This window comes from Microcaecilia unicolor, chromosome 2, assembly GCF_901765095.1.
Source record: "Microcaecilia unicolor chromosome 2, aMicUni1.1, whole genome shotgun sequence".
NCBI lineage: Eukaryota > Metazoa > Chordata > Amphibia > Gymnophiona > Siphonopidae > Microcaecilia > Microcaecilia unicolor.
In genome coordinates, this window is record NC_044032.1 from 147,918,574 (window position 1) to 147,935,810 (window position 17,237).

General features: G+C 40.7%; 1 protein-coding gene across 3 annotated transcripts in view; it reads right to left on the bottom strand.

The window, feature by feature from the left end:
- Nucleotides 1–1,155: 1,155 nt before the first annotated feature.
- The window catches only part of FAM172A (family with sequence similarity 172 member A), a 636,319-nt gene continuing 620,237 nt past the window's right edge, over nucleotides 1,156–17,237 (bottom strand). For all 3 annotated transcript variants that reach the window (XM_030193388.1, XM_030193389.1, XM_030193387.1), the window contains one exon: nucleotides 1,156–3,324. In XM_030193388.1, the coding sequence (XP_030049248.1) occupies nucleotides 3,182–3,324 (143 nt within the window). In that variant the 3' untranslated portion in view covers nucleotides 1,156–3,181. The remainder of the gene's footprint in view (nucleotides 3,325–17,237) is intronic.

The following is a 17,237-nucleotide window of genomic DNA, read 5'->3' on the forward strand; positions in this document are numbered from 1 at the left end:
TTCTGCAGTAGTAGCAAAATTCAGATGGATAGCAATCTTTTCAACCGATGTTAGGCGATGCCATAGGATATGAAAGAGAATGGGATTTACGCTACAACTGCGAATTCAGGAACAAAAATATATATAAACGCCATGTTTCTTCGAATTGGTGATTGGACATTTTCTGCTCACATGAGAACGTCCTAATGCATGGTTTAAAATATTTAATACATCTTGTGCTCCGTTTAAGGGATTCTTATTAGCCCAAGCCTATTTTAGACAATTAAGATCCTTGCTTTATAAGTAAAAAAGCTAGTTAAAAACAGACGAAGCAGTAACTTTACAAGAAAAAAAAAGTTTTATTCAGTGTAATCCGAAATATACAATTGGAAAAAGCTCCCTGTGCCTTAAAGATCTTTATGTAAATAATATTACAAGTCAGGTAAGAGCAAAGGAAAGAAAATTACAAAAGGGCATTGCCATTATTACACTTCACATATTTTACATGGATTTTCCATTAAAAAAACATTAAACAGGCATTGATATTCAGCACTAAGCAAAAACTTGGAAAGAGATGTTTCCCGCTTCTTGGGAAATGGAAGAAGGTCCATGACATAAAGAAAGTTCTTGAATTAAAAACAATACTTACACACTCATTGGAGTTAACACCAAATCAGAGATAAAAAGCAAGCAAGGGTAAGATGTGGAAGTCACAGACTTTTTAAGCACTACCAGTATTGAAGAAGGGAAGGATAACATTTTCACAGGATAGAAGAATATGCAACAGGTTCTTTACCAGACATGCTGTAGGTTCTTTTCCGTTTCATACTTCTATTCTTTGCCTCAGTTTGGGCAAACTGGAACAACCCATCTGCTTTTCCCATTGAAAACGTGTGCTGAGTAATATTTACTGAGGTATGTGTAAGTGTCTTATCAAATAAAACTTTTAACAAAGTAGTTTGAAAGAAATGGGAAACAATGTTTCAGAACATCAGCATTGACTTTGTACCCCTAAGTTGAAGTCTGGAATAGAACTGTACATAACAAACATCTCAAATGCACAAGCTGAGATCTATGCATGCAGACCTAAGGCCTGTGTCCAGGTATTAATGCACCAGAATACAACCCAGAGTACTCAGACGTGAAACTGAGTAGGATGAAATGAATACACTTGTCAATATTTTAAAGTGATGTGCTTTATTATTGACAACTTTGTTGAAACAAAACAGGTTCATTCTAAGTAAAATAGCCCTGTCTGATGTATAAAAGATGAATAAAAGCCATTACTCAAATCCTCCATTCATTGTACAGGGTGGTAAATACCATACACAAGGAAAGCATGCTCAGTTATGTTTCAGATGCTGACCAGAATCTCTGCTTTTCAATCAGAGGAGTCAGAGGAATTAAAAAAAAACCCCCCACCAATTTCTCTCCTTGTCTCTGCTATACAAACACCAAAGACAATTCAGTAAACATAAGTACCGAAGCACCTGAAGGTTGTACCAGAACCCCAACTAGGAAAACTAACTGGTACATAACTCCAGGCACCTGTTCTTGCTCATCGCATTTATCACCGCTTAAAACTTGGCAATATCAATTATACCAATCCTGGAAACCAATTTCTTACTAAGTGACTTTTGTCTGATGTCTCTCTGAGTAATTTTATGTTGCTTAAGGCAGGTACACAGTATCGTTTTAGCATAAAATTGAATAGAAATGCCAAGATATGAAATTTAGGATTGAATGCAATATAAAAACAGAGTGCTACAGTAAGCTACACACTAAATCGAAGAATCGGAATATCACAATTTAAGCATCTTTGGGATAAAAAATACAAAAGTCAGCAACAAGTGATTTCTTTGCCATCATATTTCACAGTGTGGTCCAGTTAGAAGCATTTCATGCACTACAGTTATGGGCTTTACGCTCTATGACATCTCTCTTATGTCTTCTGTGGAAGCTCTTTTAAAGAGAACCTACCAAAAAAAAGACAACAAATTGGCATTATAGGTCATAACTCTCCCCTTCTCCCTCCTTGCCTTAAAAAACAATGGAGGTCATACCTCCAGTGCCCTGAATATGAGAGAAACATTTTAGGCAATATTGTTGCTGAATGAAATCTGGACCAAAATTCTTGTAGTCTTTTCAGTGGAAGAGTAAATGGTGAGTGGTCTGGTGCAATTGAAACAGCTAGCAAGGAAAAACCTTAGTTTGGACTATATGCAGGGTATATTGTGTTATCTGGTACTCTGTTCGGGATGGCATTAGAATGATATTCTTTGGAAAGAAGTAAGAGCAGTTTCCGTCGTGTACAGAGATTTTAGCACACATCCATTAACGATTTAATCAGTTAACAGATTTCATTTTGACCTCCATGGTTTGCCCTGAAATCCTTCTAACTGGCACTAATCTGGTCAACTAAAAAGAGGGAATACTGGATTCAGAGTTTTGAACAGATATGCACCAATATTTGATTTGTTAGTTTTTCCTTTCTTGTCAGGTACACTTACCTGAATTCTATAATAATATCATTAGTACACAGTTTTATAACAGATACGTCTTACACACCGTCTTTTTTCTGCTCTTCAAGAGATGCAGAGAACAATTCACTGAAAACTAGATGACAGAAGAGTACGTTTGTATTCTTAACCTTTGTTTACTCGTTTAAGTAAAAACATGGCTAAAATGAAAGCGAAATCTTAGAAATGCTGTAAGCTAAAAGCCAGATTCCTAATTACATAGTTTAATTTCCCAATAAAAGTTAAAGCAGACGTGGCCTACAAATATAAGTTTCTATCTTATTAAAATCTATGAAATGCACATAAAGAAAAAGGTGAGGTATGAAGCTAAGCAGTAGATATCCTGCAAGCAATAGGACCAAGAAGGAGCCCATTAGCTCGATGCTGGGGCTATGTCAGGGCAATTAGGGTTGCACCGTGGCAGTTCTGTAGTCAGCCTTCATCTGCGCACCGGTGGGCGGCACCAAAAATCCAAGCTACAGCCCACAGGAAGCACAAACAGTGAACCCATATTGCTTTGACAGTTGCACTCAACTAGAAATAATGCAAAACGCTATTTAGATGTATACATCACGACCCCCGTGCTCTAGGAAGAAAATAATCTAATGAGGAGCTCGGAGACTGCTTGCAGAAAACAGGCAGAAGAGTTTCTTTCTTTCTTTCTTTTTTTTTTTTCTTTCTTCTTAAAATTCTTCATGTTTTATTCTGTTGGAACGTCGAGTTGGCGTTGGTGTGACTCTACTATTTTTCGCTTCCAGAGCTTCAGAAAAGAATTTGAAAACCGACTGAAAACTCTTCCATGAAGTTAGCTCATGACGCTCTGTACCTGCAAAAAAAAGAAGAAGCAATGAATGTTGCAGTTTGGTTCATAGAAAGTTACACTTACATAGAAAGTACACTTACGATGACCTGAAGTTTGCTTGCGCAATACTTGGACATTTGAATACTTCTTAACACACAAAATAAATCTCTAATTTAGAAATGTATTTTCCCTAGTACGATGGTAAACAAATTCTATCTAATCTGATGTTTAATAGTTTGAAAGAAACAAAAACACCTCTCAATATACAATAAAGATGGAAAACGTGTATTAAATGCTGCCAGTTTTTTTATCTTTAAATCTCTGAATGTCTACCCTTCAGCTGTTCTATTATATTCTAAGTGTATCAATGGATGCTTGCCTGGGGTTGGGATGAGCATCAGCAGGGCAGCCTCGTCCTTTACTTGCATTCACAGATTAAGGAGGGGCTTTCAGAAGCTTTAAAAACTCTATTTAACTTGTCAAAAGTGAAACACAATCAGAACAAGAAAACTCTGCCCACGGAATGGTTTACCAAATTCAAGTTCTTAGCACTTCTGCTTTGAGATTAACATGGATATTTGAGGGGCTGCAGACTTTATGGTGCTTCTAGAAAAGTTAGATTATGAATTTTAGAGACGACCAATTCTTTGAATATCAGACTTGAAACTGTGTGGCATTGTCATAGAGTCTGATCACCCGAAGCGACTTTTGATTCTTTCCTTCACTTTTAGGCAACTTTTTGCCTTCAAGGACAGCTCAGGCTTTTGAGCTGGAAGAGCAGTATTACTCTCCAATTATCTTCCAGCTCAGGGATACTTTCAATTTATGAGAAAGCTACAGTCTTTGAACTTTTCAGAAAAGCTGACCCCCCAATCAACTATGGAGAGTAGCTGACTTTCTAGTGAAGTGGGCATGTTTGTTTCATTACAGGAGCAGTTCGTTTTGCATTTAGATTTATTGAGTGAATTGTATTCCAAGGTTTGTTGTACCATGGCCCTGGACTACACAGAGGACTTTGCTCAGAGCCTGAAACAAAAACTTCAGGCAGAATTAATCAAGTCTAGTTTCCAGAACACCTCTACCTAAGAATATACCCAGATTAACAAAAATGAATCCTGTCAGAGTACCTTGGCTGAAAATTTGGTGTGGATAGACAGGCAGGGGGAAAAGGACAAACAGACATAGTGATGTCTCATGAGCCTTCTTTCTTTCAGGAAACAGGCTAAATATATTAGATTCTTATACAGACAAGCAAGATCAAGGTTTGAATCACTCAAATCCAATGAATATGCACCTATAGAACAAAATCAGATCAGAACTTAATGGATCATGAGTTGTGATTCACAAATCACATAACCCACCACTACTAACAATCTGAAATGTAGCAGTTAAGCCTACAGAGCATGACTGTTAATTATCTATAATTACAAATCATCCACCTTATGATTCTGACTTAACAATGGCAATATCAATCTAAGACTAATTAAATATACATTCTTTTTAACACAGTATATCATTCTCTATTGACGGTAATCCAAGTCCATTTACGAAACTCCACAAGGAGCTAGTAAAAATCAAACTGGGCAAAGTAATAATGCCAGATATAATATACCCTAGGGTATTACAGGAGCTAAAAGTAGCACTGGCAGCATCCGGGAGAACACTGTTTGGTTGCTTGGAAACAGGACTGATTTCAGCAGACTGAAGAAAGGCAGATATAGCCTTGCCCTACAAAACAGAAGAAAAGATAAGTCTGGTAACTAGTAACCAGTTGGTCTCACCTTGGTGGTGAGGAAATTTGTGAAATCATTAATAAAGAGAAGGACAATGAAAGATGTTGAACCATGACTGGAAGCTAGGTGAGACTGTGTAGCAAAAAAAAAAAAAAAATCATTTTCTTTGGCTGGTGTTCCCAGAACTTTTGGGAAGACAGCCATACAATTAACAGCAAGGCTAATAACATGAAATACAGCTTGCTCCACCTCTGGAGGAGTAACTAACTGCACCATATTATCTTTTGCTTTAGCATTTAATATGCAACAATGACTTTCTCTTTACCTGCAAGGGGCAATCTCGTCCACATTTGCCCCATACCAGGAATTCCTGTATTAGATGTTTAATACAGCAATCAGTGTGAACTAACAGCTAACATGTCACTGTGCTGTTAGTGCATGTTCAAAAGAATTATAGCATCTAATACAGCTTAGTAAATAGGCCCTTTAGTGGTATATTGTTAAAAGATTTGACACATCCTTTTTTTTAATTTTATCTTTCAATAATCATTTTTATTAGAAATATAAAAAAAAAATTATGTGTAGGTGAATAAGATTGAAAACAATTTATATTTTATTAGATAACCCAATTATCCTGATATGATGTTTTGAACTCGCAGAAGCCACTGCATATGCTGATGCTATAATATGGTTATTGTTAATTCTTCATTCAGTAATAGTAGGTCATTGCTATGGTTACTCTACAATGGTGCAACACTTCTCACTCCCTTCAGCTATTCGCCAGAGTCCCGGTAACCGCACTTGTTGCCTAGCAACAGTTTTGTGACAGTATCACAATATGGTAGTGCAACAATAAAGACATTACTGCAGCTCAGAGAAAGAGGAATGCTACAACTAAGGGTGTAGAGCTGCAACAGGAGCTGTGTGATTTGAAACTGCGGTTCCCGTACAGAGCTACATCTTCTTATGATTTCCATTTTGCTTACAAAAAAACAATACTAGTAAAATATCTGCAATACAGAAAACGAACTTATGCATCTTTGTGATATGTCTTCCTTGAGATGAAAATGTCATTATAAAATAAATTACATCATTAAGGAGCCAGCTTCTTATATTGCCTTCTCTCCTTGTCCTCCACTAATTTTCTTATCTGCTGCAACTATCAGCTCCTTAAGGCACATAAGAAAGTACACTCACTGGTATGCACAGATTTGAAGTAATTTACAAGCTTGTTTATAGCAAACCTTCAGCTAATTTGGATGGACTTGGAGACTCAGCTCTTGAAATCAACTCTAACACCCATTTTACCTAGCTAACCAGTACTCTTTCTATAGTACAAACTTTGTTCCTCCTTCTACAAACTTACTTGCAAGGGCGTTGTCAGCTGTGAACATACAAGCCTTCTGGCCTTGTGCCCTAAATCTATGCTCCAGCCTCTCCCCTCCAGACAGCCTACAGAGAAAAGGATTGGAGGGGCTGGAAAAAGAAGTAAAACATTTTTATTCCTCTCTGCTGTGTATTTTCTAACTCGCTAACAAACCCCCCACAAAAGTTAGTAGATATGTAACCAAATAAATCAAAAACTCCCCAAATGTTTAAATGAGAGTGAAACTTTAAAATAATATATCCAACATATGGACAAGACGCAGACATAGCTACAGCCTTTGATCGGTGGTCTCAGGAATCATGATGGCAGAGAAGGGGAGAAGGAACCAAGCATCCTGGATTACATACCTGTGATTTATGGGGAAGGAGATAAAGCAAATTCTGAAAGGTGTATGAGATAAGGAAATAGTGAATGCTGGTGGTGTGAAAGGGAATCAATATTTGTGGCGGTAAGGAGAAAGCGACTAGTTTGTGGAGGGGCACCATGAGAGCGAATCAATCTTGGAAAGAGGTGACTGTTTGGGTAAGTAAAGAGGAGGTGGTACAAAGGGGTGAATTCTGAGAGAGCCCGAGGAAAGGCAGGGGGAGACAGAGAAAGTGACAGGAGGCTATAGAGGGGAAGAGACAGAGAAAGGAGACAGGCCTTATAAGGGAGCAAAAGGAGGGTGAAAATGAAGGAGGTGAAACGAGGAATGGAAAGTTAGATAAGAGACAGAAGAAAGGGAATGGATGCATGGGAGAAGATAAATGACAAAAGGAGTTGAGGAGGAATATGTGGCGCGAGACAGAGGAAAGTAGAAAAGGGTTGCAGAGGGAGGTGGGTACAGAGGATGTAAATGAGGTCCTGAACTGGGAGAAAGCAGAGAATGGGAGATTGAGGAAAGACCATAAAGTCAGAAGGGTTTATGTAATAAGCTGCACTATTCCAGGGGCTTAGCCAGACCTCAGGGTGGGAGGTGGTCAGAGCCCAAGGTGGGTGGGAGCACATTTTGGGTTTGTAAACAACATATTGCTAAGGGTCAGGCACCATTATTTTCAAAGATGCTATTGGATGCCTTCCCTGACCAAGTAAGTAGTGGTCTGAGTAAGTATTGGTTGGGGGAGAGGGGAACCACGGCACGGAAGCTCACTGTGCTAGGTAGGTGAAGGGGTCAGCGAGTTTGGGGGCCTACTGCACCACCAGGGAATGTTTGTAGGCTGGGAATCAGGGACAAAAGTTGGGGGTTGGGAGGCTGGAGCCCAGTGGGCCACAAAAGATTATTCAATGATTTTCTTTTCTTTTCTGTTTGCCTCCCTTCCTGTCAGCGTGTGAGCCAATCCCTGCTCATGCTTTGACGGGAAGAGAGACAAACATGCCTCGTGCAACAACTTGTAGCAGATCACCATGCATATTTTAAAATCCTGCAGTTCACATGCAATTAGTTTACTGCATTGGGTGTAAACAATTTCTTCAGCACCTGTAATAGAATGCTGTGTGCTGACGTTCAATGCACCATTCTAATGCACAACTGGTCCCAGAGAGGAAAGTGCGAGCAGGAGATGGAAAGTGGACAGGTAGGTAAGAAGTGAAAACGGGGAGAGAAAGGGAAATGAGAAGTAAAATATAGCTATAGGTGTACAAAGAGACAAACAAAAGAAATGGGAAAAAAATAAAGATAAAATGGAAAGACCATTATTGGAAAGAGATGCACAGGAGGAAGGGAAGAAGACATGGAAAAGAAGAAGCAGAAATTGGAAAAGAGACCCTGGTTTAGAAAACTGACAGGAGACCAGGAAGAACCCAATTAGAAAAGTAAAATGATCAGACACAACAAATGTGCAAAAACCATTTTATTTTGGATTTTTAGTGATTAGACTATGTTAACGTTGGATATATGAATTTCTTATAAGTTTTGTATTTTGCTTAGTACAGGAGAAAATGTATTTTTGTTCCTCTTTCTTCACAGTGTGGTTTCATGGAGTTTCCATTACAGTTTTTGTCTGCATATTTCTGATTTTTATTCTGCATTAGGGAAGCGAGTGTAACTGCTAACATTTAGGGGGCAATTATACAACAGGGCACCTGAAGGGCACTTGGTAGGAGCCTATTCTATAAAGGAATGTAAGAGTTTGCTTTCCTTTATAAAATACTAGCATAGCCAGGTATATACATGCTTAATATGTAAGAACAAACAATTACACCAGCCATAGAGCTGATGTACATTTTAGGACCTCAGTGGCCCTTTTACCAAGGCATGCCTAAAAGTGGCCTGCGCTGGTGTAGGTGCATGTTCTGGAAATGCGCTGGTCCATTTTATCAGCGCGCTTGGAAAAAAGGCAGTTTTTATGTGCCGGAAAATGGACACGTGGCAAAATGAAAACCAGTGCGCATTCATTTTTAGCCTGAGACCTTACCACCACCACTGACTTAGCGGTAATGTCTCACATGCTAACTGGGCAGTTAGCATCCAGCGTGTGTCAACTGCCGATTACCGCCGGGTAAGCACCACGCAGTAGAAAATAGGAATTATTTTCTACTGCGTGTTTTGGGTGTACACCAAAAATGGAATTACCGCCTGGGGCACACTGTAGTCGGGCGGTAGTGCCAATTGACATGCATTGGACACATGTAGGCGCCTACAGGCCTTTGTAAAAGGGCCCCTAAGTGTTGCAGATAATCAGATAACTTACAGCGTTCTAGAAGTTACATGCATGATTCTGAGCCCTCACCCATGCTCTGCCTTTACGTACACCAGAGAATGACAAGGGAACATCGTTTTGTCTTCGTCGCCCCCCCCCCCCTCCCCCGTCCGTCCCAGTGGGTTCTGTCTCCATGTGTTCTAGCATTAGATATTCCTTGGCTGAGTCTCCAGAGGAACCTGTTGCGAAACGGGTCCCCATTGGGACCTCAGCAGTATGGAAAATCAGTTGTGCATTGCAAGCCAAGCTAAGTCATAAACTTTTTTTGTTCGATTTAGTGGATGTGAATAGTATAATAAAATTAAAAATTGTTTTAGATCCGCTAAACGTTTATTTTCTGAGGGAGGTTTTTGATCCATGATCACAGATAGACCAACCACGCTTATTGAGCACTAGAATTTGAATCAGCAAAGGTGTGTGGGCTTGGGTCATTATGAGGTCTTTTTCTCCCGATTTTTTAATGAATCACATTTTTGAGAAATAGCTCTTTCAGAATCAGACTTGGTTCCTGCAATTGTGCAAAAAAAAAAAAAAAATATATATATATTGTTCACATTGATACCATTGGCATATTTAGATAAGTTCTACTGAATTTATGGTATATTGATCCTGAAGGTTGTACTTGTAAAATGAGGGCCTATAGCTCTGTATAACTATATCCCAGTGATGGTGTCTGCCACTAAATCCAAGTCAGCCTCTTCCATCACATCCTCTAGATTCAGAACTTTGTTTCCCATACTATGGGCATTAGTACACACAGCTTTCTGGATATTGCCTTTTTCCCCCATTTCTATGGAGGTATTTAATGTTTTACTTAACTGAGGCCTTTCACTTACGTTGGGGCTATGTTCGCCTATTCCCCACAATTCTAGTTTAAAGCCCTCTTCAGTAGGTTAGCCATTCTCCTGCAGAAAACACTTAGTCCTGGATTCTATATAGCGCACCTAGAGATCCGTACCAAAATCTAAGTGTATTCCATAACAATGCATGTAACTTAATTGGCTTAACAAGCCAATCAGCGTTGTTAACAGCACTTAACAAGCAACAATGAACACTAATTGGTAATAATTAGAATTTACTCATTTGGGAGCACCCATGAAAAACTTGCTAAGCGTATTCTATAATGGACTTTGCCTAAATTCTAAAGTGCGCAGAACAAAAGGGGCATGGGCATTTCATGGACACTCTCAAATTTACATGCACTGTTATAGAATATGGTCCATTCCATGTAAATTGACGCACAGGGATTTATGGCACGTTTTCATTGGTATAAATGGATGCACATAGTTTTGGGCTCTAGGGTATCAACTAAGCGTATTCTATGTTCCACACCAAAACCATATAGAATACACTTGGGCAGAAATGATTTCCATGCAGATTTTCCAGGTGCCATATATAGAATCTCCCCCTCAGGGATAATTCATCAGGGGGTGCTCAACTGTAGGTGCGCAAACAAGAGATAATGGTAGTTGAGTGCCAAAATGGGAGTAAAATGGCAGGTATGCATGTAAGCACATTTAGGTACAATTCTAAAACTGAGCAGCTAAGTGTTTTCGTGTATAACTGTAAAAGGAAGTTCCCATGGGAGGGGCAGGGGTGTTTCCATTATCTTATCGTGTGCTTTATAGAATATTCCCTTTGTGTGTGCAACTGCAGCATTTAGGCATGCCCATTTAACCCATTCATAGACATGGCTTAAGTGGTCATGCCTAAAGTTGGGCACCTATATGTCAACTTACGCTAGTATTCTAATACAGATTAGGTGTGCTAATGTGTCATTATAGCTGAGTGCCCTAAATTTAGGTGCCTAAATTTGAGTACACTTTGTTGAATTCACCCCTTAGTCCCTTCTTTGACAGGTAGGAACAATCTCTTCTCAAAAGCTTTTGGAAAATCAAACCATTGTCCACGAAGTCAAAACCATCTTGATGACAGTATCTGCACAATCATGCTTCATCTCCAGAATGCAAGCTTCTCTACTTTGGCTTTTCTCTTCAACAGGGAGAATCAATGAGAATACCACTTGTTCACCCATCTGCTTCACTCTCTCTCCCAGAGCGATGAAATCACTTTTGGAGGGCTGCCTAGCAGTTTCATTCATGTAAGCATGGATGAACAGCATCAGATAATAGTCAGTAAGCTTGATGAGTCTTGACAAGCTCACTCTAATGTCTCCAATTTCGACACCAGGCAGATAGCATACGTCCTGGGGCATTATGTCTGGTTGACAAATAGATGTCTCTGTAGCTCTCCAAAAAGAACCACCAGCCATTTTACCCTTTCAATTCCTAGTAGTCACTGATCTGGCAACTTTGGAATTTTTGAGCACTATTTCTTCTGTGCCTGGACGTTGTCACTCCCCCATTTCCAGGGCTGCATACCAGTTCTTCAGTTTGAGGGAAGGTTGATTCAAGGTGTTGGTTTTGCAGATTCTGATGACCTATGTCTAGTTGTCCTCATCTGGAGATTTTTAATACCTCAAGAAACATTTCTAGTCATGGAGACATCTCAGCCTCACCACTTTCTCTCTCAATTCCTTCATTTGTTTAAGGAGAGAATCAAGTGCAGACATCTTGCACATGGAACCAGTCCTTCACTTTGGATCATGCTTTTCATCTGGACAGAGACAGAAAAGCAGTGATGGGGACAATAGCTTCAGTGACACAATGTTTCTCAGCCATACTTCAGATGTAGGAACTTTAGTACCTGTTGAAAGAAAAGATAAAAAGACCTACCAAAGTCCCTGCCTTTTTCTCAGCTGTCCTGTAAATCAAAAGCAGCAGCTAGCCTCTTTTATGTGAGAACTAACCTCTTGGTTCAGATTCCCTGTGTGCTTTCCTGCTTGCTTGTTCACCTTTTATTAGGGTATGCAGCAGTTAATCTTATCCCTTTAAACTTTTAAAAGTGTTTTATGTATCTGATGTGTGAAATCTATTGTGTTTTTTTTGGAGGCTTACGTCAAAGATTTAAGAAGATGTTACTAATTAAAGCTCCCAGAAATATAATTAAATATAACTAAAATTTGACCTATTTATTTCTTTGATTTTCCCTTCCAGCCAGTACCAAACATTCCTATTTAATTTAATTCAATTCATTGATGAGTGGATCCATACTTTTACATGAGACTGAATGAGTCATCCCATCAATGCTGAAGACTTCTATACAAGAATCCAAACAGGGTTGAAGCCTGCTCCACAAGAGCCCCTGAAAGGGAAAGAGGCAGTGGAGTCCAACTGGGCATGTACTGTAGAAAAAAAAGAAGCACTCCACTTGGCTCCACTGGAGTACCGAGAGCTGCCGCAAGATGTCATGGCAGCCATTTTAGAGAAGTGCTGCAAGAGGCAGGAGAAAGTAGGCTGTGATCCTGCCCTCAATGATGCAGCTGAACCACCAGGGATACAGGTAGACCCATGGGGAAAGCTTGCCTTCATGGATGGGGGGGGCAGGGGGCCTTCTGTGAGGGTTGCCTTGATGTGGGCTGGGAGGGGGAGGGAAAGAGGGGACATTGGGTGGGGAGGGGGCTTTAAAAAAAGAAAAATAAGATATGCAAGTGAGATAAGCGGCCTTATTTAGTACTGCTCTTGAGCTGTGATAACTAAAACTGCTTAGCTATGCGAGTGTTGGTACTGAATATTGCCAGCACCCCCATAACCTAGTGCTCCTCTCCAGTGCCGCCCATGACCTGCTGTTACATTTCTGCTAGTAGGCTGGGGAGGAGCTGGGAACCTCTCTGCTAGGGTAGTTGGGAGGGACTTGCTTGCTATTGGCCAGCTGAGTAGTAGCTGACGTCTGTAGCTAGTAGCCAGGATCTATTTTTACCTGCAGTTCCTGGTAAACGTTGCTTTGGCGTTATAGGTTTCTGCCTGCTGGAAGCCTCTTATCTTATCTCTGCTTGGAGAGCTGTTGCTCTGTGGGGAAGGGGAAGATATCTGTTGCCTCTCTCTCTCTTTGTGTTCCCTTGCGCTGGTTGTCAGTACTTGTTCTGTGTTTCGTTTTCTTGTTTGTTTTCTCAGTGTATGGTGATTAGCTTCCTTCTGCAGCTGGGCTGTGTTCTCGGGTTTACCGGGCAGTGTGTGTCTGCTGTGTACTGTCAACTTGTTTGTCTTAGTTCTGTCTGTTGTGGTTCCACCCCCTTCTCTGAGTTTAGAATGCTGTGTTAACCCTTTGGTCTCTGTGTCTGGCTGTGTGGGTTTTGGGGCCAGAAGCCTTTCTCTGGCTAGTTTTCCTTCTGATTATTGTGCTGGGTGCTGTCTGCCCTGACCTGCTTGTCAGTTTGGTTCAGCTTTACCTGTTCCTGCTTCTGGTGGCCCTAAGTCCTGCCGCCCGCCTGCAGGCAGGGGCTCAACTCCTGGTGAATGGCGGCCAAGTGCAGGTGAAGTCTGGTAGCTGTTTCAGTATCGTTGTTCCTGCTGTTCCCCGGGGAGTACCTGCCAGTCAGTTCCTGTGGCCCCGCTTCCGCCATCTGGGTGCAACCTAGTCTGTTAGTGCAGACCATCCATGTCCTGAAGTTCTCTACCCTTGAGTTCGGCACCTCTCCTCAGGAGCTGGAGTCCTGGGTGAGTACCCTGTGGGCTATTTCTTTCATTAATTCTGGTTCAGTCTACCTTAGGCCTCTCCTAGACTTCCTTTCTGTCTGTGGCCTGGGCTCAAGGGCTCACGAGCGGGGTGGGAGTAACACCTGCCCACTTTTTGTTTGGGTGGTCTGAGGGAATATTCAGTGGCACTCTCTGGTTAAGTGCTGCCAAATATCCCCAGTTAGATGGCAGGAAGCTATTTAAGTGGGCAAAAGTCTCTCCTGCCCATTTAAATCACTTTGAATATCGGCTCGAATGTTTTTAACTTTGTATATGGACAATTTTTGATAGAAAGTGACAGTGATTTAATAAAGAATGATATTGTATTTATTATAATTATGTTTATTGATAGATGAAAGAGTTATAACTATAGTGAAATATTTTTACCCAAGTGTATATATGTGAGATCTCTCTCTATATATATATATACACACACACATGCATATAAAGTACCCCTTGCTACATCTATATGTGATATTTATATTAATTGAAATATGAAAAAAAGCCTTGCAATTAGCATATTTCAGTCTCTCTTTCCTTCTACTCTCTCCCCCTCCTTTCCCCCACTTCTTCTAACATTCTCCCTCTTTTCTACTTCTCCCCTCTACCACACACCAGCTCCTCTTTTTCCTCCTACCTTTCTCTCCCAGTCTAACACATGTGTGGCCAGATTCTTCTACTGCTACAGCCGTGGTTTGCCTTCCCATGCAACTATTGCAGCCTTCTGCTATTGCTGTTGGAACACACTGCAGCTGCCGCCGTATACGTGACCTGCCTCTGCTTCCTCTTGGTGCTACAGTGGGAATCTCTCAATCAGCTTGTAGACATTAGTGTGGCAGAAATATCATTGTTTGATAGAAGTCCTGCTTCTCTGGGATTGTGTGCTGCTGATGCTTCTTTCTGCCATCATTGGCATGTTCACTACTACTGCTCCTTGCCCCCCCCCCCCCCCACAAAAAAAATCCAGACAGCAAGCAATACTACAAACAAATTAACACAGCAGAAAGTAGGCCTCTTGGAATGGCACACCTGTGGATTTATGTGACACAATCCTGTGTGACTGTATACATATCTATCTATCTATCTATCTATCTATCTATCTATCTATCTATCTATCTATCTATCTATCTATCTATCTATCTATCTATCTATCTACATACACACACCAGAGAAAAAGAGAGATGGTAGCTATTCACCTGCAATGAATTTACATTGATGTACTGCATGTTGACCCTCTATTTATTAGAGTGACCTTTTGGTGGTTTGTACTAATGAACACTGCAGGTGAGTCCAGTTTTCATGATTTTATGGACAGCGATCACTGCTGTGGGTCAAGTATACCAGTTTTGCAATCATCAAGTTAATAACCTTCACACTGACATCTTTACCTGTGGATGTCTCAGAAGAATGCAGTTTCTGTAATTCAAAGCCTTTGGAGATGTTATTTATAATTTATATCCAATCTGAAGCACAAAGATTTTTTCTTCTGTAAGCCACAGTAATCAATATAGGTCTCTGCCTATTACAATCTACAGGGGTTTAGTGCAATACCAGTTACTGACTTCTACACAGATAGCAACCCTCAGAGCTCTTGCAAGTGATCAGATAAAGGAATTTTCACACATATATGATAGTATGGGAGTTATTTTAAAAGCATCTCCACATGTAAATAGCAACATTTATACATTACAAGTATAAATAGCAATTTCAGAATACAACTACTTAAACATAGAGAGCCATATCATGCAGAAATTTCAAGGGGTCATGGTGGGGACATGGTTAGGGCATGGCTTAGGTGGGACAAAATCTATACATTTTCCCCATTTTCCAAAGGGAATACACATTTATCTGAAAAAAAAATTCCCCTTTGGATTTTATACCAGTCCAAAGGCACAACTGATTAAAAAAAAATTGTTTCACTCTGTGTCTTACAAGATTTGTTAGAAAGTGATGATAGGTGGGAGCAGGCCTGGCACAATGAAGGGAAGGAGGGGTGCTGAATACCAGGAGAGGAGAAGGGGGTGGATAAGGAAGAGGATATGCTGGACATGGGGGGAGGATTTGGTATTGAAGGGAAACGGAGATATAGGAAAAGGGGAGTAGGTAGGTAGGGAAAGGAAGGTGCACAGTCCTGGATGCGGGAGGGGGAAGGGGAAGGGAAGAGAAAGAGAAAAAAAATGCTGGATATGGGGTAAGGGGAAGGTGAAGACAGAAGGGGGAGTTAGTGAGTGAGTGAGAGAGAGAGAGAGAGAGAGAGAGAGAGAGACATGGGGGAATAGGAGGGATGGGATGAGAGAGATTAAAAACTGTAGGTAGATGCAGTTATAGTGAGAAGGAGGGGTGAAATCTGTGAAGACAGAGAGAAAAATAACTAAATTGAATAAATATGAAACTGAAAGATTAGTGTCAGAGGTGCATGTAGTGGAGGAAGTCAATACAGGAGGAGTGAAAAATGGCAAAAATAGACATGATTCCCTGGGAACAGAGTTAGGAAACAGAAACTAGAGATTGGGTACAAGAAGATTACAAAATAAAATGGCCATACAAAGACTGAAAATAGCATTTACCTTGTTTCTTTAGTGATTGAAATAGATTTTGGAATTTACATATGCTATCTTTATATTTTGCCTAGTATAGGGGAGGGAGTGGTGCACTGAACCACTAGGAGGTGGGGGGGGGTGGGGGGACACATGACTGAAGGTTTGCCTAGGGCTTAGATATCTTTCGGCCAGCCCTGATTTGTACACTACAAAGGCTGGTTCTGGGTTTCTTTTTTATACAGCCACGTGTGCTTTATGTTGCCTTTATTAAGTAAGCTTAAAATAGCCACCTTTTTGGACTTCACACATATGCATCCTGTAATAAAATCAGACCCCATGAGGGCAGCTGGGGGACACCCGAGAGAGACCCCAGACACTTGTAGCAGATGCTGTAGATGTCTGTGATGAATATTTTCCATCCACACTTGTACTTCTTGAATCTACAGGGAAGCTCCAGCATGACAAAAAGTAGATTAGCGAGCTTGAACACAATTTTTACAGTTTGAATGGCCATGATTTTTAATAAAAGGCTGGAATGAGGGGTTCTTGTATGTGGTGACTTACAGAAATAAAAAGACTAAAGAGTCAAAGTTAGCCATTGTAAGTGTGTAGGCCACATCCTCCTACAGCTAGTCACTACCTACCCAAAGCTGTAGACTGAACCCTCTAGCTGCCACCTACCCGAATGTATAGGCTAAATCCTCTAATAATCCATCTGTTACCCATAATCCAGCCAGATAAGGTTAGTCTGTAGTATCCTTAGCAAAAGGTCCATCCACACCACCAAATTTCCCCACTCCCAAAAGGGAAAAATCAGTCTGTCCTCTCTTGGGCTCCTCTGATGTTGGGTCTTGTTTGGGGTCCTATTGTTGCCTGAGGGTGAGTTCCCGATCATCAGAGCTTCCTCCCCTTCCAGGGTCCTTCAAGGGACACCAATATTCCTCTCGGGGCTCCCCTCCTTGGGCTACCGGGGTCCTGTCATGGATATCAGGGCCCAAAGTCTCTTGGTTGTCCATTTATGTAAA